At 42.5% G+C, this 24,328-nt stretch overlaps 2 protein-coding genes across 10 annotated transcripts in view; both read left to right on the forward strand.

Moving 5' to 3' along the window:
• The first annotated feature begins 68 nt into the window (after positions 1-68).
• Positions 69-2,979, forward strand: nit1 (nitrilase 1). Of its 2 annotated transcripts, none has more exons than XM_085402412.1 (6): positions 69-271; positions 585-818; positions 1,020-1,123; positions 1,231-1,367; positions 1,869-1,994; positions 2,080-2,979. In XM_085402412.1, exons 1-6 carry the CDS (start codon positions 183-185, stop codon positions 2,344-2,346), a joined length of 957 nt encoding a protein of 318 aa, XP_085258538.1. In that variant the 5' UTR covers positions 69-182; the 3' UTR covers positions 2,347-2,979. The 2 variants fall into 2 exon arrangements, with proteins under 2 accessions (XP_085258538.1, XP_085258539.1); XM_085402413.1 differs by having other exon boundaries at positions 115-271; positions 551-818.
• A 589-nt stretch (positions 2,980-3,568) lies between these two features.
• clcn3 (Cl-/H+ antiporter 3) overlaps positions 3,569-24,328 on the forward strand; it is a 40,494-nt gene continuing 19,734 nt past the window's right edge. The window contains exons 1-2 of one of the 8 annotated variants that reach the window (XM_085397960.1): positions 3,569-4,474; positions 15,091-15,272. In XM_085397960.1, the coding sequence (XP_085254086.1) occupies positions 15,110-15,272 (163 nt within the window). In that variant the 5' untranslated portion in view covers positions 3,569-4,474; positions 15,091-15,109. Of the gene's footprint in view, positions 4,475-4,567; positions 4,795-15,090; positions 15,273-19,186; positions 19,526-22,086; positions 22,491-24,328 lie in introns of those variants that run through there. The other 7 variants (XM_085397986.1, XM_085397980.1, XM_085397966.1 and 4 more) reach the window with 7 other exon arrangements.

The raw sequence follows: 24,328 nt of genomic DNA on the forward strand, positions 1-24,328 counted from the left end.
ACATGCCAATACGACGACTCTCCACTAGGTGGAGCTGATGTGCTTTATGTCTGAGCTCACAGGAGAAGAAGAATGAACCTTAACTCTTCCTGTTGAAGAGGACAGAGCAGAACACAGAAGTAAATGTTTATATGATGATACTAAAATCGCCCAATCAGGGAAGGTGACTGTGTCTGGGGCCGATGTTGACGCTCAGGTGCGTTTTGGGATCATCTGCAAAGTTTCTGGTCTCGTTCCCAGCTTTGAGGCACAACACCAGGCTGCAAAACAGGTATGTTGTTGCTGTTGTTCTTGATTATTCTTACAGCTGTGAGCTAGCCTTTGTAACAAAGTGTCATGGATTTGCAAATTTTGGGTTATGTCAGCAAATAAGAGCATAAAAACTTGAAGAGTTGGTTCAAATACTGATTTATTTGTAGGTTTCGTTTTACAGATGTCTACCTGTCCTTAAAAGCCACAGTGAGCTGCAGTCAGTAACTGTATAACAGAGTAGTAAGAGCAGTAGTTAATGATCAGCTGTGGTGGTGGTTGACCTGAACGTTTTCTTCAGCCTGCAGCTGAAAAACAACCTCTTCTCTGCGCAGCATGTCCGGCTCACTTCGCCCGCTGGCCGCTGTCTGTCAGGTGACAGCCACCCCTGACAAAGAGGCCAACTTCTCTGCCTGCAAACAGCTGGTGGAGGAAGCCAAGCAGCGAGGGGCCAGCATGGTCTTCCTGCCTGAGGGCTTTGACTACATTGGATCCAGCAGAGAGGAGACGCTGGCGCTGTCAGAGAGCCTGGCAGGAGACACGATCTCAAGATACACTCAGCTGGCCAGGTAAACACACAGCCTTCAGTCTGTTTTATCCAGAGCCAACAATGAAACGCACTGGAGAGATTAACTTCTCACTAACTGCTTAAGTGCAATGTTGGTACAATCAGCTTGTTAAGGCAAAATGTGCTCTTGGTTTCATAATGTGCATGAACTGGAGTCAGCTGGAAACGTGTGGATAAGTATTTAAATCGCTGTTTCTTTCAGGAAGTTGGAGTTGTGGTTGTCTCTTGGAGGATTTCATGAGAGGGGACACGACTGGGAGGCTGACCGACGGATCTACAACAGTCACGTCATAATTAACGACAGAGGTGCTTTCCCGCTGTCTGCCCTCCCTCCCTCCCTCCCTGTCTCTGTTTAAAGCCCTTTAAAATAAATCTAGTTCATTCACGCTGACACGCTGTCGTTTCCTCCACAGGTGACATCGTTTCAGTCTACAGGAAGTCCCACTTGTTCGATGTGGAGCTGCCAGAAAAAGGCGTGTCCCTCAAAGAAAGCGCTTTCACCATTCCTGGACCCTCCCTCGTGGCCCCGGTCCAGACTCCAATCGGAAAGGTGTCACTTTAAGAGATTTTAAACATGCAAATTAATTTTAATTCCTCTTATTAAATTAAACATTTAGTTATTTAGGGGTTCAAATGTAAGCTAAGGGTGCTATAATCATGGGAATCCAGTCAGAATGCAAAAGAAAGCAGTGATTCTGCAGCTGGTTTTATTTTACAGTCCTTACATGTGTGCCAGGTGAGTTCAGTTAAGATAAAAGAAACTCAGAGAGGAAATGAGGGAAAGATGACAACTGAGAAAAAAGGTAAATGAAATAAGAATATTTACTACAGTTTTCATGCTGGTTTCACAGAAACTTGAAGTTTCTCTTTACATATGATGTTAAATATCCACCAAAAGTAATTCAGGGTTATTTATCCTACAAGGTCTTGTTTGGACTACTTCAAAGATGATGATTTGCAGTGTTTGAAACACCAAAGCACTGATTAAGTGCAGTAACATTAAGGTGGGCACGTGCACTTTGTGTTTCTACTGACCCTGTGCTTAATCCAGGTGGGCTTGGGCATCTGCTACGATCTAAGATTTCCTGAGTTGTCGGCCGCCCTGCAGAGACACGGGGCTGAGATCCTGACATACCCGTCAGCCTTTACTGTAGCCACAGGAGCTGCTCACTGGGAGGTGAGCTGGCTCATTGTAGGACAGCTGGATTGCTGTGAGATATAAACCAACATAAAAATGTCCCTTTAAATGCATTCACACTCAGGTGTTACTACGTGCCCGGGCAATTGAGACCCAGTGCTTCGTCCTGGCAGCGGCACAAGTTGGACACCACCACGAGAAGCGCTCGTCATACGGACACGCCCTGGCCGTGGACCCCTGGGGCGAGGTGCTGGGTGACTGCGGGGAGGAGAAGCCAGGTTTGGCGCTTGTGGAGGTGGACCTGGGGAAAGTTAGAAGCACAAGGAGGAACATGCCGGTCCAGCAGCACCGCAGAGACGATGCCTTCTACCGCAGCCTGCCTCAAACCTGAGAGGAACGTGGGAGGTGTTTAATGATGGATCCACAAATCAGGATGTCTGTAACAGCCGGCAGAATAAGGTGTCCTTTTTTCACTTCAGACTTCAAGCATTAACAGGAGATCAAAAAAGACATCATTGTGAGCTCAGAATCAACAAACCGAGGTGGTGGAAATTTTTCTTTCCTGTGTGGAAAGAAACCGTCAGTGTTTTTACATCAGTAGTTGACAGAAATTGAGGAAGTTCAAATTAGTTTTCTCTGCTCATGATGGAGAAATCTGAGATGTATTGATTTAAACTCTGAGTCATCAGTGTAGTAGGTCATCTTATTTCCAGTTATTAAAGCTCACTCAGCCTTTTAGCTCTTCCGATAAAGAAAATAATTCTAAAATCATCCCACGAGTCTGTAAGTGACATTACTCCTTCTCATCAATAGGTGGTGCTGTTGGCCAATAAGAGCACAGGAAGGGAGGAAAGCAAAATCTTTCAGTAAGAGAAGATATTGTGAAAGATGTGATGAGAAACAGCGGGGTTAAAACTGAATTGTATTTCACAGTTAATTTATTAAAATGTGAATTATCTAAAAACACGACTCTGTTTGTTTTCTTGTGTTCACTAATAAAAAAATGAGTCTTTGCTTTTCTGCAGTGATGACTTGTTTCTGTCTGATGGGTCAAAATCCCAGTTCCAGCAAGAAACTTATGCATACAGTTAAACATGTATAACAGCTCTAAATATGAATATTAATACGAGCAGTCATGCACTAAGGTTTAATGCTTGTTGGTGTAGTTTTTTTAAATTGGAAAAAACAAAAAACACAGCATGTTTTCAGGTCCATGGGTGTATCCACAAATCTTTGCTTCATATTTGGGTAATATTCTTGCCTTATTTATTTTTGTAGGACAAAGTGACCACACAATAAAAACCCACATGCAACCAGAAACACACACAATCAAATAAAATCAAATATTAACTAAATGAACCTGGATGAACACATTCAAGAGGTGTAAAAAAACCAAAACAAAACACCTTTATTCTCAGAAATGTTTGGTTTTGAAAACATGACCAAACCATGAATGTAAGTTGTTTGTTTTTTTCTTAATTGAAGCCCAGTATTTTATTGAAGAACAGCTGACAGCTGAAAATCGTTGCAACTTCCAGCAACCTCTAAAAGCTTGAAATTCCTATTTTCATCATATACATGGCTGCTGTTAGGGAATACATATTTTTCTCCAGGGATCGGTGTGATCGGTGTTTGCCAACCATTCTCCTAGGCCAGTGTGAGTGCGGCTTTAACCAGACAGACTGACACAAAAGAGGACAGAGACAACAATCCCGATCTGTCGCTTACCTGGAGTCAAGTGGGTAAGAGACAAAACACAACTTTACTTTAAAGTTGTGTTTTATTTTAATTTTAGTCAACAAGCTTAATTTAGGGCTTTATTTGTGGATTTAATTGCCACTTTTTCCATTAGCTATGTCCGATTATAGTGTGTCCGTCCATCCCAGTGTCATGATTTGCTCTCTTGAAGGCCTCAGGGGAATTCCTTCACATCTGGGACAAAGTTCACTCAGACTGAAAAATGAGCTGGTTAGATTTTTATGGTCAAAGGTCAAGGTCATTGAAACTTCACTTCTTTCCACTGGTCCACTGGCCAGAAATGATGACTGTTTCTGGTGGAAGTAGTTTGGACAGCCATGTTTCTGCACACTCCTCGAATTTGGACATTTCACAGTGCACAAGCTTATCCATTGCATTGCATAACTAAAAACTGATTGAAATGGTTGAAGTTTGTGATTAGTCGAACAACACACGTCTGTGCAGCAGCGCCTTCGGTCGTCTCTGTCTGTTCGGTTGCAGTGTGGGATGAATAATTGATCAGCTGGCTGCTTCCAGGCTGTTGTGCTATCACAGAGACGGTGGGTGGGAGCCGCTGTCCGCCGATGTCCGCCGCTGCTGCTGCTGGAATATGATGGGAACAGGAAGTGAACGTCACTGACACAGGAATGGGACTGAAAAAAGGAAAACACCACCAGGATGAGGAGAATGTCAAGCTCCTCGGCGTAGGAAACTAAACCCCGGCTTCAGCTCAGGAAAAGGATGAACTGCTGCGTCCGAGCTGGATTTGAGGCATCAGGAAGGTACGTTTGCTGTCATTTGCGGGTGCTGAGGTGAAGGTTAGCCAGCTGTGTGCTGGAGAACAGAGATGTGTGTTTCATCCTCCGAAGCTCTCCGTCCATCCACCCGTCCTCCTGTAGCTGTCAGATTCAGTGAACTTGGCTTCATTTCTCATCCTCGGCGCTGTCGAACAGGTGCTAGCGGGTTTGCTAGCTAGCTGTGGATACTAGCCTGGCTCCGCGTCGATGCCCCTTCAGTGGAAATTTACTGTTAGCCTGGCTGCACGTTTCACTGTGTTTTGCAAACAGTTTGCTGGAGTCAGGCCCTCGGGTTGCAGCTCAGGGTGAGTCTAGCTGGGGCTGTTGTCTTGTTGTTGTTGGGTTTTTTTCTGGACCTGTTTACCCTGTAATGCAGATGTAATAGTAGTGCACGCGCGGCTAACTGCTGAGCTCGTGTGGGTGCGAGAAAGGACTGTCGGTGCGATTCTGTTTCTGCCATGCTGGCTCTGACAGGGTTGTTTTTCTTCATTGGAGCCGAGGAAGCATCAGTGCGTCTGTACCTGTGCAGCTCTGGAGCTGAAAGCTGGCTTTTCCTTACTTAATCTCATGTATAGGAGCATTTTTAAGCTATAACTCGCTTACTAACTAACTGTCAGGGACTTTAAAAAAGTTGGTCTGCAGGTCAAGCGCTGCATCTTTACAGTGGTGTTGTTTTCTTTTCGTGCACCAGATAATTCAGCATGATGTTATTAATTTTACTCTGAGGTGTTTTCTACAAAGTGGAAATTACTTTGGAAACTGATGAGTATTTTTTTTTTCAGGCATAATGTCCCCAAATCACTGAAAGTAGTAGCTTTCGAAAAGTGAACGTTTTCAGGCTTTCTGTGAAGGGAAACTGATTTTTGTTTTTTGGTATCATTGATCATTTGAAGTTGACCTATTATGCTGTCATATGCATGAAGTCCTAATTGTGGTCGCTGTTATTTATCACAACCATACAGGTCAGAATTACAATACACTCATCATGTGCAGAAATGTTATGGTGATTTTAAACTGTTCTTTTTTCCAGGCTGGAATGATTATACAGCAATGAGTTTAAAAACTAATCTTGGTGCACAAGTTTGAATTTACTCTTGATTTTCTCTAATCCATTCAAAATTACATATATATGTAAAAGCTGAAATATATACATACATTCCCACTAGTATTTGTTTAAATGTCCCTAAGCAAGTCACATCTCGATGCTTTTTGTAGTCATCAACAAGCTTCTGAATATTGGCTACTCTTCTTGGCAGAAGGTGTAGAGTCCATTTAAATTGGTTGGTTTGCTAGCATGGACTCTGCTGTTAGGCGCAGTCCACAAATTTTCAATAGGGTTGAGGTCAGGACTTTGGGGAGGCCATTCCAGAAGCTTAATGTTAGCCTGATCGATCCAAAACCACATCTGAAGTGTGTTTGGGATCATTGTCGGTTTGGACACCCAAATGTGTCCAAGTTTTATCTGTCTTGCTGCTGATTTGAGGTAAAGTTGAAGAATTCGGAGGAAGTTCTCCTTTATTATTATTCCTCCACTTTGTGTAATGTATCAGTACCACTGGCAGCAAAACAGCTCCTGAGCATGGTGCTACCACAACTCCCTTTAATGCCGATGAAGAGAAACAACCAGTTTTAGTTGATCATGATCACTAACAACAAGTTATTAAACCTTGGCCAAGTCAAGATAAAAATGTTGAAAAACACTTAAAATTATTCAAAAACAAGAATTGGATGCATAAGTTTCTTGTTCTTTCTTGTTTTTTGAAAGAAATTAAAGATGTATGGTGGCAGCCCGATGTTTAGCACTGTTGCCTCACAGCAAAAAGGTCCTGAGTGCAATTCCACCAGTGTCTTTCTGTGTGGAGTTTGCATGTTCTCTCTGTGTCTGTGTGGGTTCTCTCCAGGCAATCCGCCTTCCTCCCCCAGTCCAAAGACATGCAGTTAGTGGGGTTAGGTTAACTAGGGATTCTAAATTGCCCATAGGTGTGAATGGGAATGGTTGTCTGTCTCTATGTGTTAGCCCTGTGACAGACTGGCAACCTGTTCTGGGTGTACCCTGCCTTAGGAGAGCTGGGATAGGCGACTCTGATAAGGCTATGTGGAAGAGGATGGATGGATTAAACATGCATGTAGATGTATGCTGTACAACCATTTCACACTGGAGAAAGGCTGGAGCCTGTCCCAGCTACCATAGGGCAAAAGGCGGGGTACACCCTGGACAGGTCGACAGTTTTAGTTGATAATGATCACTGCTCACATTCACACCTATGGGCAATTTAGATGCACCAGTTAACGTAACCCCACTAACTGCGTGTCTTTGGACCGCAGGAGAAAGCCGGAGTACCCAGGGAGAGAACCCACGCAAACACAAACTCCACACAGAAAGGTCCCAGCTTGATGGTGTATGAGTACAAAAAAACTTTTGGTAGAAAAATATTTTTAAGTGGATCTAATATTGAATTTTTCAAATACTAAAAATGTTCCTCATCAGGAACATCTAGTTATGAAATCCACCGATTGCATGGTTGATAAATCATGCAGTTTTTGGTTGTGTTTAACTTCCTGAACTGTAACGAATGATCATCACAAATGACCTAATAATCATTTTTTTAACTGTTTTTAAGCAACTTTCAACACTTCAAAAGACTGAATTCAAAATAAATATAAAGACAAAAATAGTGAGTCCCCACTTTTACAAAGCTGGAATTACAATATGTACTAATCAGTAATAATACTTTTAGATTTCTTTTAAGTCAACTAAACATTTCTCCTGTAAAAATCATGTCAAACACATGATGTGAAATGTGGGATGCTGCAGACACACAGATATTCTGTGTGATTAGTGATGAGCCTGATCATGATCAACATTCATATTAATATTCACTATTATTCTATTCACGTAGCTCTGACATTAACTTGTTGACAAAGTGACCTTGACATTGAAAAAATTCTTAATATTATGCATAACCTCATGGTGATGTTCCCTTACTCTTGTATATCCATCTGTGCTTAAAAACCCGGTGTGTGTGTGTGTGTGTGTGTGTGTGTGTGTGTGTGTGTGTGTGTGTGTAATTTCTGATTAGCCGGTAGTCCCGTCACAGCACAATCAGCATCTGTGGCGCTTTCACTTTTTCCACCCTGGCAGACACAGACAGGTCAGACCAAAGGCGCTGCAATGCTCTTTATCTGATTTGCTCTCTGCTGGGTTAATCAGCACTCACAGCAGCTCGTTCAACTGTTTCTCTCCCTCCTATCCACTTATGACCCGGTCTGTAAGGTTTGCTGCTTGCTATGTTGTAGGTCAGATTACACACACTGCCTGAGACTGGTTGAACATTTACAAATCCTGCTAAGTCTCAGTTTGTCTTCTTCCTTACAAGAAAAATATAGCCTGTGTCTTTAGTGAGACTTGTTTTCATTGTTATTGACAGTAATAGAAGTAGTATTAGTGCTTTTGACTGCTGAGTATATACTTTTCTGTCAAGTTACTTCCATGTGTGTGTGTGTGTGTGTGTGTGTGTGTGTGTGTGTGTGTGTGTGTGTGTGTGTGTGTGTGTGTGTGTGTGTGTGTGTGTGTATTCAACAACCAAAATACAATCACTTTCAAAGTGAGGCCTGCGGTTTATACACAATTGATGACAATTAATTTAGTTTTTTTTAGGTAAAGATTTACTGATACTTCAGTGAACTTATAAATAAAAACTGTCTGTAGTTGGAGTGCAGTCCCTCAAGCTGCCGACCTTTTACTGGTAGTGTCCTCCACACTACATTAACTCTCCTGCTAGCTACCAATACGCCACTGCTGACGTGCTGTGTAGTAAACAACATGCAGTTCAGTTCCATTCAGGTTTATTTATGTAGCACCACTTCACAATAACAGTCACTGCAAGCAGAGCTTGATATAGAAACTTAGTCCCCCTTAAAAATAACCTATAATGCAGTCATTAGGCAATGATAGATCTGTGTGTTAATATAAAAAAAGTCTGACAGTCAGTTGATCAGTGTTACTGGAAATGTGTATGTGCATACAGAACTTATTTTGACTGTGTACATTTGACAAATTTAGCTATTTATTGGTCATTTTAATTTGTTTGTCTGGAACAGGTCGCTCTTGCAAATGAGACATTGGATCTCAATACGACAACTTGTATAAATAAAGGTTAAATAAATAAATACAACTTTGAATTCCTCTGTGGTCCTTGTGTATCAGCACCTGTATCAATCTGTTGTTATTGAATCACATATTTGTTCTTTGTGATACAAAACTCGCTTTGGAGAAATGCATATTTTGCTCCCACCGTTTGAGAAACTGGGACCCGATCAATACTGAGTTTTAGAGGCAGTCTAGCTATTATTCATGCTTTTATTTCCTCTCAATTAGATTACTGCTGTGGCCTTTTAACAGTTATCAGTCAGAACACCACTTAATAGATTTCAATTTGTTCAAAATGGAGCAGCAAGAATTCCTGCAAGAGCAAAGACAAGTGAACATAGTAGACCAGTTTTAAGGACTCTGCACCGGCTGCCAGTTTGTTTTAGAAGTATGTTTAACTCTACTGTTAAAGCCTTTCATTGTTCCAGTATTGGCTCTGCAGTCACCTCCTGACTGTTCTGCACCGCCTCTTTAATACAAAACACAACTGAGTGTTTGCTGCTAGCCAGGCAGGCAGAAGAGCCTGAACTTCACAACTATCTTCTTTTTCGTTACTGTTTTTTATTTTTTAACAATTGTTTGTTTTATAACGTCTAACTTTTACATTTTTAGGTTATTGTTAGTTTATCCTTGTCTGCTGAGTCACACTGCAAATACTCTCAATGCTGTGCTTCAGTCTTCACTGGTCTGTTTGACAATGTAGATTTTAAATAGATATGCAGATTATGTCTATAGCTCACTATAAGATAAATAACTTTATTATTATTAATCATACTTTTATAATCATCTGCCAAACACATTGTCCACTTCGTATAGTTTTCCAAGTACAGATTTAATGTTATAAACTAGGTACATGTAGTTTGAACCGTTGTGCCTTTAAGCTAAACCCAGTCACACAGACCTAGAGACGGGTTGGTGACTATCTGGCAACCACCGGTCTCTAGGGAAAAATGAGTATTCCCCAGCTGACACGTTCATCATCAAAGTAAAGATGTGCCTTCCTGCAGCAAACAACATGTTTCCATAGGTGCAGCTTTTACTTTGAAGGCAAATATTTTGCAGTTTGTGTTGCATCTTTCTCAGGTTCTCAACCGCTTGTAGAGCAACTATTGAGCGTTTGCAGACAAGTCTGAGTCCTCACTGCAGGCAACCCAGGCCACCTGCCACTGACCAACACAGTCACAATCACAAGGAGGTTTTCAGTGCAGCACTTCTTTACAACTGGTCTTTAGGTCAATATGCCTGGGCCTTTAGCAGTCTTCACAGACACTGCTATCAACTTTTAGCAACACTAGCCAACTGGGGAGAGAATACACTTTGCTTTTTGGGGGGGCTTTTTCCACTTGTAGCTGGTGGTTGCCAGATAGTCTATAGCCCTGTTTGACTACGGCCTATCTGATCAAATATATTATCACTGATAGTAGTAGTGTTATTATAAGTATTACCCTTATTACATTTTACTTTGACTGCTCGTTAAATAATTATAAAGCATTTTGGAAACGATCATTTCTATTGGGTGTAACTTTGGTGCTGAAGTGGCAGAAAAATGATGATATAAGTTGATTAAATGATACTCGTCTGTTTCAGTAAACTAATAACTGCTTACATTTATTATATGTGCATGTTTGGCTGTATATGCGTGTGTTATTTTCTCAAATTGACTTCCCTGCATGACTTCACACCTTCAGCCATCAGTGTCAGTGACACAGTCAGAGCAGTTGGCTGCTTGTTGCTGAAGTGCTGTTAATTATGATGAGTGAAAGCCCCGTGCTGTGCTGGGCTGCTCTACATCGGATGTTCACGATCCATATATCGACCGCCCGCTGCCTATGATGGATACGCATGTCAAGTCCTCTCTGTGAAGGAGGTACGAGCCCGACCGTTAGAGGGAGGGTAAAAAGCTGAGTCACATCTCAGCAACAGTCGCCTGGGCAACACCTCCATAGTGACCGGCTGAAGAAAGATAAGGTCCCTCGCTGCTCAACTAGTTGTATAACATCAGCAGACCCTGCAGCATTTTGTTGCTGCGCTGCTGATTATGCCGCACTTATCAGCTTACCCTCAAACAGCGAGCTGCAATCTGAGTTGCTCGGTTGCAGCTCCTAAATAATCAACACCCTCCGGTCTCCCTGGTGTAATTATTGTTTTGATTTCTGTTGCAGAGAAAGAGGGGAAACTTGAACAAGTACACTGCAGACTGTCATAATTATAGCTATCACATGGCACTAGCAGAGCTGAGTAAAAGAAAATACGATGGTTAGAAGTGAAGCTGTCCATCATTAAGAGACGCAGCAGTGTGGTTCATCTCATACGTGCATTTTATTGTCTTAGCTTGCGATGCTTCGTGAGTCAGCACCCCTGCTGTGCGCTTTATTTAAATGCCAGAATTGGCAGAGTATGGATCCAAGATCCTGGCAGTTTTTATGTAACTGGAGGTCAAACAGCGAAGAGAAAACAATCTCTGCCTCAGGGTTGTTTCTGCAAATAGGCTGAATTGAATTTCCTGACCGTACTGATTTGATAAAGCTCAAAGGGAAATCCCGTCTCACAGTGAATGAGTGTGATTGTTGGCTCGGGGAAAGTTTGTCTTTTCTTTTTTCCTCACATTGTGGAGTTGGTTCCAGTGAGGATTACTGCTCTGTAGCTGCACCGTTGGCCTTTGCAGAAGGCTGTCGTGTGCTGTCATAACAAGTGTCAGCGTTTGCTTGTTGGAGGTGAAAGAAGGGAGGGGGTCAGTTATGAGAAACATGTTTGTGTGATTCCTGCGGGTGGGTAAGAACGGGATATTTAATGACTTAGCATTTTTATTTGCAAACTGTGCGGGATAGATGATGATAAATTGTGTATTAGTGCACAATTATTAATTGTGATGAGTAATAATTGAAAATTGCAGATCTGTTGCCGTCTGCTATACATATGGAGAAAATGACATTAAAGAAATTCACATAGATGCCTCCACAAATCGTGAGGTAGGTGCTGCCAGATAGTGATTCAACTGCCAAATGCCATAGGCAGAAACCCTGAAACCAGAAACCTCACCCTGCACCAATCTGTCTGAGAATGATTGAAGTCAATCTGAGGCGGACCACGATCGTTGGAAACAGGTTGCCATGTGTCGCATGTTCCACCTCTGGGTGACCAGTTGATCATCACAGGCTACGTCCACACGTTTCTCTTGTTTTCTCTCCGTTTTGGCCCCCGTCCACACTGAGAAACGCAGCGTTTTGAAAACGCTCTCGAAAACGCATTCATTTCAAAACGGAGCTGCCCCGTCGTAGTGTGGACACTCGAAAACGCAGCCTTTCTAAAATGATGACGCATTTTAGTCATGTGATGCAGTCATTTGACCAATTAAACAAAGATAGCGGAGGGCATTATACAGCAGTTGCTTTGATTGCTCTCAATTTTGACAGATGAATATCAGTTTGTACATGCTCCAGATAGCTTTTCTTCAAATTCTTTAATTCTCACTCGCTTGTGCGCATGCGCAGGACTGAAACGTAAGCGTTTTGGGCCGTTTCAATGTGGACGCACAACTCTGTGAAAACCACTGAAAACGCTAGTGTGGGCGCAGAGCGTTTTCAGACGAAAACACGGTTTTCAGATCTATCCGGGCTAGTGTGGACTTAGCCTCAGTTACATCGAAGCAGTTGCCAAATGTGACAAAAAAATTCAATGCAACCACCGCTGCAGGGTGTGGAGAAGTACCTCATATGGGGCTGTTGAATGAAGGCTAGCAAGATAGGAGAGAGATGTCACAAAACCAGGTTACTCATGTTTGCAGAGGATTGTATTTGATCTATATTTATTCTTTCAAAAAGCCGTTGTGTGTGTCTTTCTGTGAACCACACAATTCACTTCATTGTTAACACAGCCTCAAAACATGCTGTGACCACCAGCTGTGACTCACACACAGACTTTCAGCAGTGCAGTGTGCAGAGGTTAAGATGGGCTTAATATTTGGGGCGAATTTAAGGACGATGCCACTTAATTGTGACAGGCCCAGTGTGACTCTGGCCTGCACTGGAAAGCTGGATCTCCCGCTATTCCCTTTTTCCTGTCTACTTTTATACTATTATATTCAATCTGGATCCAATGACAGAATCTGTATCACTGATGGACATATGGTTATTTTAAAAGTCAATCTAGAGTTCCACAGTGAGTTCCAGTATCCCAATACTTAATGAAGAAAAAAATACTTCCTTATAATCCTGAAAAAGCAACAGAGCGGGGGAAAACCCTCAAACTTTATGTCAGATATAATCTGACAAGGAGAAGATAGATGAACAATAGCAGTGCCTTCCTCGCGGTTTTTATCTTAAAACAGAGTTTTGTGCACCTTGAAGTCTAAATTTAACTGGTTTCAGGAAGTAATATGAAGAAAAGCACTGTGTGGAGAAACACCCGTCTGGAAATGAACGACTTTAGCGTGAAGCAACGTAGGAACTACAGGGCTGACTAAGCATGTTTTACTTCTGGCCATAATTCAGTCAGTGTTATCCAAGCAGGAAAACACACACACACACACACAAATCAGCAGTGGTCAGGTTTCAGCTCTACGCTACTTTTCTGTAGGAAGTTTAGCTCCTGTAGAATATAAATATAGAGAGCTAATGTCTGTTTTAAGCCCAAATCTCCTTTCACAAGTGTGTTGGATAAATATAGAGCCACCTGTGCATCCTTGATTAATAAAGACCCTCCATTATTCAGCACCAGGCTGCTGATATTCCATCTTTCCCCATTACAGCGTGGCTCATCATGTTTCGGGGTACATATTTCTATTAATAGCCGAAGGTCACCTTTAATCTTCAGGACCCGCTGCACTGTCATCGTGTGTGGGGCCTGCTGAGGATCACTTTTGGTTTGGTCCTGAGTCACGTTTGTGGTTACGTATTGAGTTGTAATTTCCAACTTTTCCACAAGGGGGCGAGATGTAAGAGCAGGTGGCATGCAGTGGCATTGAACAGGCTCTGTAATTTTTCCCCCAGCAGGAATATTATCATAATCGTGCTCTCATTGTGGAGAGGATACCCTTGTGTCATTTTAATCCCTCAGTCTATAAATAACCTTCCCTTGGCTGCGCTGCGAGTGGAAGGGCCTTCGGTTTGGTGCATCATCTTTGCCAAATAAATCACCAAATCACTTTTATTGTCACGTCACATGTGCAGGTACACTGGTACAGTACATGCGAGTGAAATTCTTGTGTGCGAGCTTCACAAGCAACAGAGTTGTGCAAAAATACAATAACATAAAACAAGAAAAATATAAGACTGGCTAAATCTGAGAGTAATAAATATATGTGCAAAATAAGAGTGTAGCTGTTGCTTGGGGGAGCTCGTGACGAGGCTGCCATACTCGGCGCCATCTTGGTGTATCAAATACTTAAGATTTAAAATTTTTAGTGTTGTCTGAAGAAAACAAGTAGGCTAAGAAACAAAAATAAAGAAATGTCTCTTATTCATATGCCAAACACCATTGAAAAATTGGGCATACAAAACAAAATAAAGCTTTTACACAAAAAGGGAAAAAAGACTTTAGACGAGCGTTAAGAATAAGTAATAATATAGGGTTGTTAGGTTTTGGGGGGGGGGTTTGTGGTTAAATGACCCATTTAAGTCTGAAAAATAACCCCAACACTGGGATTTATTGATGGACTGATCTCTTCAGTTAGAGGCGGGAGGTTTCTTCTGCTCACTGCGCCTCAGGTCTGATTTGTTGCTGTGCTACGTCATTGCCATGAAGGGTTCACTTTGGGTCTGATCATCATCTTCATCATCGTGCGTTTTTCTCTTCTCATTACCCGCTGTCAGCCTGCATTCATCTTTCAGCTGAATGGATGTCTCATCCCTCTCGTCTGCAGAAAGAAATTAATGGCTGCAGATGGTTTATCATATCAAAGCTACGCTCTGCAAAATGCCAACAGATTAAATGGTGTAATATCTTTATTATGCTGTGTATTTTATATATTGGATCTTGTTATCTCTTTTTTATATTATTCAGTTAGTACAGATGGAGATACAAAGCATGTGTGATGCATGAAAAAGAGAGAGGGTAAAATTTTCTGTTTGGGGTGGGATAAAGTGTACTTGCAGACCCATGACGTGTGTGGATGTGTGACAGCGTAGGATCATGTGAATAAGTCTGCATTCACACTGGACTAGAGACCAGTCTGCAACCATTTGGCATCCACTGGTCATGAAGTAATGATGGGTATTCTTCGGCCAGTTGCGCGCCCCAGTCACACAGGTCTACAGACCATTCGGTGAATGTATCAACCATCAAAGCGTTGCTGTATTTGATTCTGATGTGTTTGTTTTGCCCGTCCATCGTTGCTATTTACCTGCTAACATACCACCCTGCTCACCTGTGCCCATCATAGACTCACTTCACCATGTAGACTCTAATCAAGCACAATATGTATAACTCCACCACTCCCCTCCTTATCACCCAGGGTCCCGGCGCGTTGCTAAATGGAGTCGGAGCAGCTGTACCACAGAGGCTACTGCAGGAACAGCTACAACAGCATCGCCAGCGCCAGCAGCGACGAGGAGCTGCTGGATGGAGCCGGCGTCATCATGGACTTCCACACCACCGAGGACGACAACCTGCTGGATGGGGACGCTGCCTCCCCAGGTAGGGAGTACAGGAAATTCTTTTCCAGCGCTTTGATTGGTCAGAATCTGGACATCTTGAGCTTCCCTTCACGAATCCCCCGACCCTCCTTTCCTTGAACTCTCAGTGAGCTTCCCCATCGTTGCCATCTTACGGCTCTCTGTTGGTCTCTGGGTGTGAGTCATCGCACTGCTGACGCTTGTGTATGCTTCTGTCTTGTGCCACCGCCACCCTCATCTTCATCATCATCAACTGTTCTCTATGTCAAACCCTGGAAAAACTTTCTCTTAAACCATCCACCCAGCATCATTGTCCTGCTTCCATTTTCACCATTGAAGACAAAGAACTTTAACTTATCTTATCTCGTATTCACTTTCTAGATTTTCTTTAAGAACCATTAACTTCTTCCTGTTTTCACCCATGAAAATTTCTGGAGCTGTATTACCAAATATGATAGTTTTCATCAATTAAATGTAACAGAAGTAACAAACATGTAAAACAGACATGGTACTTAACTGATTATCAATATCGTCCAATTAAAACTGAGTTAATTAGCTGTTTTGTAATCATATGTAAGGCAGTTTCAGCAGCTCCATGTAGTTTTTTTTCTTCCTGTGTTCATTTGTTGCTGTCTCTGCATACCACCTTATTTATAATTGTTGCTCTGTTGCGTGGTTTTATAGTTTGTCCTCTTCTAGCATCCTGTTTATCTTGCCGTGCTGTTTCCCTCGATCAGTTTGACCTTATCACCTCTTTAATGTTCTTGCTTCCTGTTTCCTAAAGTGTGCCTCGTTGCATGTTGTCATTTCTGCTTTTGCGCTTTCTCCTCCTCCTTTCATCCCTTGGCACATGCAGATGTTCGTGTCAGGTAGCTGTTAAGCGGAGGTGGTGGTAGTAGTACTGTCATATGACAGAGCGAGTTGATCCGCTGTGTTTTGCCAAGTTGGAGCAAATGTTACAGTTACTTAATTACTTCAATCACAGACAGCGCTGAATGTGATCTCTGTGTCAAGCTGCCACGTTTCATAATTCCCATCATGCCTATCATTTTTCAGCGCGGTCACCCGCTTCTCAGTCAGTCAGCGTCTCAGTGGTGCTCCGACTCGCTTATCCCCATCAGCACCCAATCCGCAGCTTCCTGTTTTCTCTTCCTCGTCTCAGTAAATATGCTGATTCGTTTAATTTCTTACTCGCAGCTGATCAAACAGAGAGCGCGCGTCGTGCTGAGGATCGTGTCAGAGGTGTCGGCCGAGCTCGGCTCTCCAAATATGAGCCGCTCGTGTTTAGTCAGGATATCTCTGCGCTGAAGCGGTGTCTCTCTTTGAATGCAGAACGAAGACTGATTTTGGCAAGCTAGTGTGTTTATGCAGGCGATAAAGGCACCGCATTCAGTTTCAACCCTGTTTTGAGTGTTTGTTTAGCACAGAGGTTATTTTCCCTCTGATAAAAGGATAATTAGGATCAACTGTTTCTATTTGATACATTTCTTGTATTGCAGATGGCTTAAAATGAAGATACAGTACACGACAATAATTGTTTTCTTTTTTTTTGGTAAGCCTGTGCTGAAAGCACAATCCTGACTGTCATCTTTCTTTTCTGTGGTCCCGGTGATTGCAGCTCTTCTTGCATACTGAATAGTGCAGCCGTGCATCTCTGCCACTTTTCCTGCTCCTTCTCCTGACTTTAAATCTGCAAAGTAAACACTAATACCTGTAGCCAAGCATACACACATACCCTAAGAGTCAGTCTAAGTAAAGGTTGAAAGGTTTCAGACAGGAGATTCCCTTTAGTAAAGTAAAATGTTGAGTCTTGACTGAGCATTTTCATTATTAAACAGTGAAACTGAGGGTGACCACGTGACTTTTAACTGCATGGGCGACCAGACAAGAGGGAGGTTGTACGGAACAAGATCAGTCTGGCTAGCTTTGTTGTAATGATCATTAGAAATAAGTAAATCAAGTTTGGCTGGATTAAACAAAAGTATCCTGGCAGGATCTTAACAGGAGCAGCAAAGGCATCAGCTGTAGAGCTGATTGCTTGAAGCATGATTTATGTCTGCAGGTAGGTTTAGCATGCTAACACGTGTCATGGCTATTACACAACCTGATATTGTTCGTTATCAGGATTTCTTCAGTCATTGGGACTGAAAATCATGTTTATATACAGTTTTGAAAGACTGCACATGGGAGAAGTTTGCCTGCAGGGCTTTTTGTAAAAAAAACAAAAACAGAAAGGCAAATTAATGTGTTACCTAAAGACCTATTTTAGAGCAAATCCCCTTCTAAAAATAAATGTGTAGTTTACACCCATCCATAGGGGCTAGAGCTTATCCTAGCTGTCCGGTCGGGATTCTGTCGCAGGGCCAGCACTGAGTGATGCACAAGCATTTATAGTTACCAGCTGGAGAGAACCAATACAGGCACAGGAAGAAGATGTGAACCCAGCCAGTGGATTTAAACTGAGGAACTTGTTCCTGTGAGCAGTGATAGTGCTAACCACTGTGCTGCACCATGCAGTTCATTTTCTGCCTAAAACGAAATAGTGATTGATAACTGCTTTTCTTACAGCATTTTTTAAAAATTGTTATAAAATAGTCTTTGTTTTATCTTAAAGTAATGTTGGCAAATTTAGGGGGTTGGTTTTGCTCCTTAGCAAAGTCAAGCTCTGAAAGCGACCTCTAGAACACAGCTCGATCCTTTTTTCTTTGTAACTCAAAAACACTGCAGCACGTTCCCGGGTAGACCCTGGTCAGTTCTGTGTGTGGCTTATTTAGCCAAAGTCACAAATACATAACAGTGGCTATACTGACCACACCGTTTACAGTTTAACTGCTGTTTATGTGCACTGCCACCATCTTGGACTGTTAAGCTGGGGTCAGTGGGGTTGCTTTGACGTTCCAAGTTGGAGATCTGACTTGAGGGTATGTTCCAGCCGTAAATTTCCACTTCAAAAGAAACCATCTTTATATGGAGCACACCCCTTCCACTTCAACATGAGCTACACCTTAGTGTTTCTCACTGAGCCGCAAAGCTGTGACATCACAATGTTGTGATTGGACAGTTGCAGTGATGGCGCTGGAACAGCAACACTGTGTATATATTGTTAGAAAACTACGAACACAGTGACATCGGATACACAATTACAGCACTGATGTTAGTTTTTGCTCTGATTTAGCATTTTGACATGTTAGCTTATTAGTATAAAATTCTGAACATGTTTTATAGATATTAGTATATTAGTGTTCGTAAAATAGCCCATCCAATATTTTTGACGCAGGTAGTAAAAGTAATATTTAGGAGATATGGCCTGATAGTATTATAGTTCCTTAAATGTCTTATAGTACATTTTATAGTAATTGCTTGGTGTATACCAATCCAGGGTATACACCAACCATGGAGCTGGATCATTGAAGTCACTGAAATTCATCCTGTGTGGAAATATTGAGGATGGCTCTGAGAGTTGTCGTCTTTGTCTCGTCTCTTTATGTGCAGAGAGTAGCAGAGGGTGTGTTTCAGGTACTGAGTGTTTATATAAGAGGGTTTGGCTTAAAGTTCCGTGTCTTCAGGTTCTGTTGATGTACTCTGAACGTGGTGAAAAGGTGAAAGCATAAATTAACTTTAAGCTGTCACCTTTTGTGTTCTCACTGCTGCTACAAACAGAAAACTGTGAGAGAAAACACTAATTATACACTAATGACACAGTCAGACAGAGAAACCCTTTTCTTTCTTTAAGAAATCTTTAATAACTAACAGTAATTAACAGCTAATGACTGGCTTCCTTTCCACATTGATATTTTGGACCATATTGTAATGCAGCACATTACTACAGGCCTGAGCTCCACCTACCTGACTCGTCATTCATGCTTTGTGTGTGATAGACGTGGAACAGCATTCCCATGAACCAGTCTTGGTGTGAGCGAAGGAAATCTCTGGATGAATGCCTTTCCTTGAAGTTGGTGTGCTGCCCGTGTCTGCTTCTCTGTGCTATTTTTACGTGAGGGGTGGGTTCATAGAAAGCCCCGTAAAGCCCTCCTCTGAGCTTAGACTGCAGTGTGACCAAGGAGCCGGATCACTCGGTAGTCCCATGGAGTGTTGGAGTGAGACTTGTTGCACTGGACTTTTACTGGAACACATTTTATGGAAACCTGAGAGACCTGTTGTGGTTTTGCTGCTTTGAAGTGCTGACGAGGGCTTTTTTTAAAGGAGGGAGGTGACAAACTATGGCTGATATCACCTGTGCCACTGCTGAGCAGCGATAACGCGGCGTGACAAAAGGTAAGGGTAAAAGGATTTCAATTTGTGAAATCCTAGAATAACACATGTTAAGCCTGAAACCACAAAAGAGGGAACTGAGTCTGGTTTTTGTTTCATATAATAACACGTGATTACACCGAGTTTACAAAACATCTTTGAAACATAGGGACTGATTCTTTTTGGATTTTACCCGTGACATTGTTTTCAGTTATTTTGGAGATGTTTAACCAGTAATGTTGAGTCATAGTGCCTAAGTTCTGGGATGTCCAGATAATATCTCGGGTGATTTTTGTTTTTGTTTGTTTTGGTCTGTGTCTGCTGTTCTGACGTGGTTGAAACTTTGTTTTTAGTTTTTATTCGGGATTCAGTTTCTTTTGCAACCCTCATAAATGTTTCATTTTCTTTTTGGATGCTAAAGGCAAGACAACACATCAGTGCCCAACTACTACATTCTGCTTTCTTTCTTTCCATCCATGGACTGACAGAGATTTCAGATAAAAACTGGTGTGGAAAGTTTTCTTTATCATTTTAGGATGTAAGTAGAGGTGTACTGTGCTGGCTGAGGCTCTAGGCTTTTCAAAATGCTTTTTATTGGCTTTTATTGGAATTCTTCATGTGTAGTGCGTCTTCAAGTGAGGTTTTACAACTTCACAGTGTCACGGACAGCAAATATTGATGCACTTCAGAAATGAATCAGTCTGTTGTGGAGTAAGATTTCAACGTGGATGTTAGTGACTCAAACTAAACAGCAACATATTAATGACTAACCTTGTGCTCTGGGTGAGCTCAACTCTTGGCTAAACATGAATGTTTACTGAGAACAGTCTAACCCACATCCTACATCCTTCCTGTGCTAATGTGTTTTACATTGGTGTAACCATAGCTCTACTGCTGGTCACAAGGCAGCAGATATACGCTAACTAGCTCAATTTCACTAGCCTTCAAAAACGTTGCTAGCATTTACTTTTCTGTCTTTGTTTACGTCCACTGTTTAATGTGTCACAGTGCTTGTTTGCCTTTGGGATTTGAAGGAGCTTTGCACTGAAGGTTTTGTCCTCGCTGCTGAGGGTTCAATTCCCCACCTGGCCATTTGCATGTCATCCCTTGACCTCTATACTGTTACATATATGGTCATTATGTGGGTTTTTTGGCCGTTTTAGTCCTCCCTGCGGAGACTAGGCAGATCTAATGGGGATTTGATTTTCCTGAAATAACGCACATCAGTCTTAAACAGGAACGGGAAAAAGTAATCCCGTTACTTTACTGATTACTTATTTTCAAAAGTAATTAATTACTTAGTTACTTTTTAAAAACACGATTTACAACCTGAATAGGTGATAAAGCGATAGATCTTTCAGCCCAATTCTACTTTTCTGCATAATCCATCATACAAAATGTAATCAAATGGAAAGGTCTCTTTTTAAAACTTGTTTTATTTGTTTTAACCTTTTAACTTTATGCATCAAGCAAAAAATTAATTATATGCAACATTCTCTGACTGGAAGAAATTTGTTTAACAACATCAGCCCCTCTGATGACATGGTCCAAAAAATAAATAAACTGTGGCCACAAAATACTACTTCGTGGGCACGAAATGGGTATAACGTGCCCACGAAATACTATTTCGATGGCACTGAAGGTTTTGTCCTCGCTGCTGAGGGTTCGATTCCCCGCCTGGCCACGAAATACTATTTCGAGGGCACGAAACAGGTATAACGTGCGCACGAAATGCTAATTTGTGGGCACGAAACACTTGACCGATAACCGCGATCCTTCCCAGGCCCTTGCAGTTGGTTGACAATAAAATCTATTATTTAGGTAGCAATTACGTCTGTAAAGCAACGTGGCTCTCAACATCCTGTTTAAATGTCTCTCCGTAATAATGGTTCCTTGCATTGCAGGCTTTTCAAAATGCATTTGTAGCTCATTCCCAGCCTAAAATAAAACTCAATCATACCGTCTCTGTCCATGGTGTATAGGTTTAGCCTACTCTTATGCCTATGGTTCTACGCAACTGTGATGTGCGCACGTCATCTATTTCGTTGCCACAAATACGTAATTCGTTGCCACGTTATACCCAATTCGTGCACGCAAATTAGCATTTCGTACGCACGTTACACTATTTCGAGGGCACGAAGTAGTATTTTGTGGCCACAATTTATTTGTTTTTTGTTACAAGTAACGTGTTACTGCCCATCTCTGCCATAAACTATTAAAAAAATTAATATTAGTCCGACTTTATTTTTTTTTATCATTAATTAATTTAATTAACTACAATATGATACAAAGAAAAGCAAGAAACATTCACAGTTGGACATTTAGGCTCAGAAAAATTAATTAATCGTAAATCTCTGGTCAAATTTGTTGCTAGTTAGCTATTTTGTCTTTTTTAAAGCATGGTGTATGTGTTTCACTCCATACGGCTCTGTAAAAACTTTCTTTTATCCTCCTTACTGCAGTGCTTAGAGTGGAATTTTCCATTTTGGAGCTCACCAACTCCACCGCTTGTAAAACACACGCACACCCCTGTGACCCGACACTATGGTTTCTTCCGTAAGAGGCACGGCTCACTGATCTCCCTTAGCAACTAAAGCGGGTAGGGCCGACCGGCCTGTGATCGTCTTTCCCTGTGTATGATGACATCATCAACTCTAGCAGTCAGCTGCTGCAGTGAGGAGCGAGCGAGGAGGAAAAGGAAGGGAGGGAGGACTGTGCGCGCTCTCTAACACACACAGGCACGTTTTTCCGCTCAAACAGACACGCGCGCTCTCTCTCTCACACAGCCCCATTTGTCCTCCTCTGGTAAACATGGCAGCGGGAGCAGCGAATGGCACACGCAGCGAGCATAGCGTAATGAAACTGAGCACGGTTTAGTTTAGCCTCATCTAGACTGTCAACATGGAGGAGGAGGACGCGGCGGCCGATCCCTATTTGCCTTACGACGGGGGAGGTGACACCATCCCCCTGCAGGAGATCCCTAGAAGAGGTAACGACACGTCTCCCTCTCTCCCCCCCTCCCTCTTGATTCCCTCCTTTTATAACGCTGCTGCGATAACATAGGTCGACCTCCTTCTGCTTGTACACTTGAGTGCATGTATCCATATGGCAGGTGGAGCAAACGACTGCCTCCTCTGCTTTATGGACCACAAGCTGCCATTTCCACAGTCAACAAGCTACCTAGCCGGCACATTCCTGCTCTGGCCTCTCCTGCTGATGATTAACCAGCAGTGTGTGCACGTCAGCCAAAGATAATGAGATAAACACAGGGTGGATTTGGTGTGAAGACTCGAGCTCGGGCCTGAGAACATCACGGGCATCCATTTTAATTTGTGCACAGACGTTCTGCAGAAACTGCTGGTTGTGCACATGTAAGCTGGATGTTTGTACATCTGCGCTGCTGTGCGTCTTTGCACCTCTCACAGTCTTTCCTGCAGTGAGTGTGAGGACACCTGTTGGCAAGATACAGGATGTCAACTCGCATCAATCAGCCAGGCTATCATTTTTTTTTTTTTTGACATGTTCTCTGCTCTAATCTTTATCTTTCCTCTGTGGCGTTCAGGGAGTCAGGAGTTGGTTCCTTTTGGCCTTGTTAGATTTTTTTTATGGTGAGCGAGCAGGGACAAAACACTTAAGCTTAGTAGGCAACCCCTACTCCCAGCATTCACGCTTCAGTCGGCAAATGTCTTCTGTTTTCATCAGTTTAATGTTGTTACTCTGGAATTTCTAGCAATTTTACGGTCAAAAGCACACTAGCTGTACTGCTGAAAAGTTTGAATTAAAGGTGAAAGTGGACACGGTGCAGTGCGCAGAGTACAGGCACTGCAAAACAAACTTATAGTAAGTCGATCGTCTTGTGGTCGTTGACCTGAAACACTGTGGCCTTGTCTCAGCTTGGTGAGCAGCACAACCTTTTGGACTTTGATCCATTTTTCTGTCCGCCTGGTTCATGGTACTCCAGAGACTCCAGCAGTGTGGACAGCACGCTGCTGTCTGTCCTCGGGCTCTAATGGGATCATTTATGATCACATGATGGCTGAGAAGTCTAACCCTGATGACCCAGCTGCCTCTAAACCCTTCTTTGAATTACTCAACAGTAGTAGAGTAGATCTAATGAAGATTAATACAGCTGTGGTTGTTGGAGTGAAGCATGAAACCTCTAGTCACTTCTCATTTCATTGGTGATGGTTTTACAGGAAGGCTGTCTGTTCATTTAGAGAAGTGTGTTCTCCACTGTCAGCAAGACTCCGTGCACACTGACGTGGCGTTCTTCCTCCAATGCAGAACCGCAGCGTCGCGGTGCCAATGCACAGGGGAACATAGCTGAAGCCTTCTTTTTCTTTTCTTTTTTAATATGCATGTGTATTGTCTGCATGTCTGCTGAACCATCCAAGCACGATGCTGGAAATGTGCGCACATACAATCCCCTCTGGTTTCCGTGGCGTCACCATCCACACCTGCAGTGGGACTAATGAGTGCCTGAAAGCGCAGCATCATCAGGAGGGGCTCGTCTGGTTTATTCCATCAGTGAAATCTGTTGTTTTGAAACGTTTCCCTTCTTAATTGAGCCACGTTGGTTCTGCAGTGTAGAGCAGCAGTCGTGTCTTCATCCTCCGTCGTATTCATAGGCAGATACTGCTGTGGTCAACAAACCAGTCGACAGCAGAAAATATTAAAGGCAGTTCGTCTCTTTCGTAAAGCATTCACTTTTCTCTTTTGTTTTTCTATAAATCTGGCCTTTGTCAGGTTCAAGGATGGGCTGGCACATCTGCAAAAGAGCAATAGCAACACATGGTGCACTGACGTAAACATGGAGGCCAGTGTAGT

This window comes from Rhamphochromis longiceps, linkage group LG3, assembly GCF_057381845.1.
Source record: "Rhamphochromis longiceps isolate RC_006_pf linkage group LG3, R_longiceps_female_GT1.1, whole genome shotgun sequence".
Classification (NCBI taxonomy): Eukaryota; Metazoa; Chordata; class Actinopteri; order Cichliformes; family Cichlidae; genus Rhamphochromis; species Rhamphochromis longiceps.

Bases quoted from the DNA above. Each gene is read 5' to 3' on its own strand.
- nit1 (XM_085402412.1), top strand. From the start codon at position 183: ATGTTGACGCTCAGGTGCGTTTTGGGATCATCTGCAAAGTTTCTGGTC. The intron at 272-584 runs GTATGTTGTTGC...TTCTCTGCGCAG, and splicing joins AACACCAGGCTGCAAAACAG to CATGTCCGGCTCACTTCGCC. The intron at 1,124-1,230 runs GTGCTTTCCCGC...TTTCCTCCACAG, and splicing joins CGTCATAATTAACGACAGAG to GTGACATCGTTTCAGTCTAC.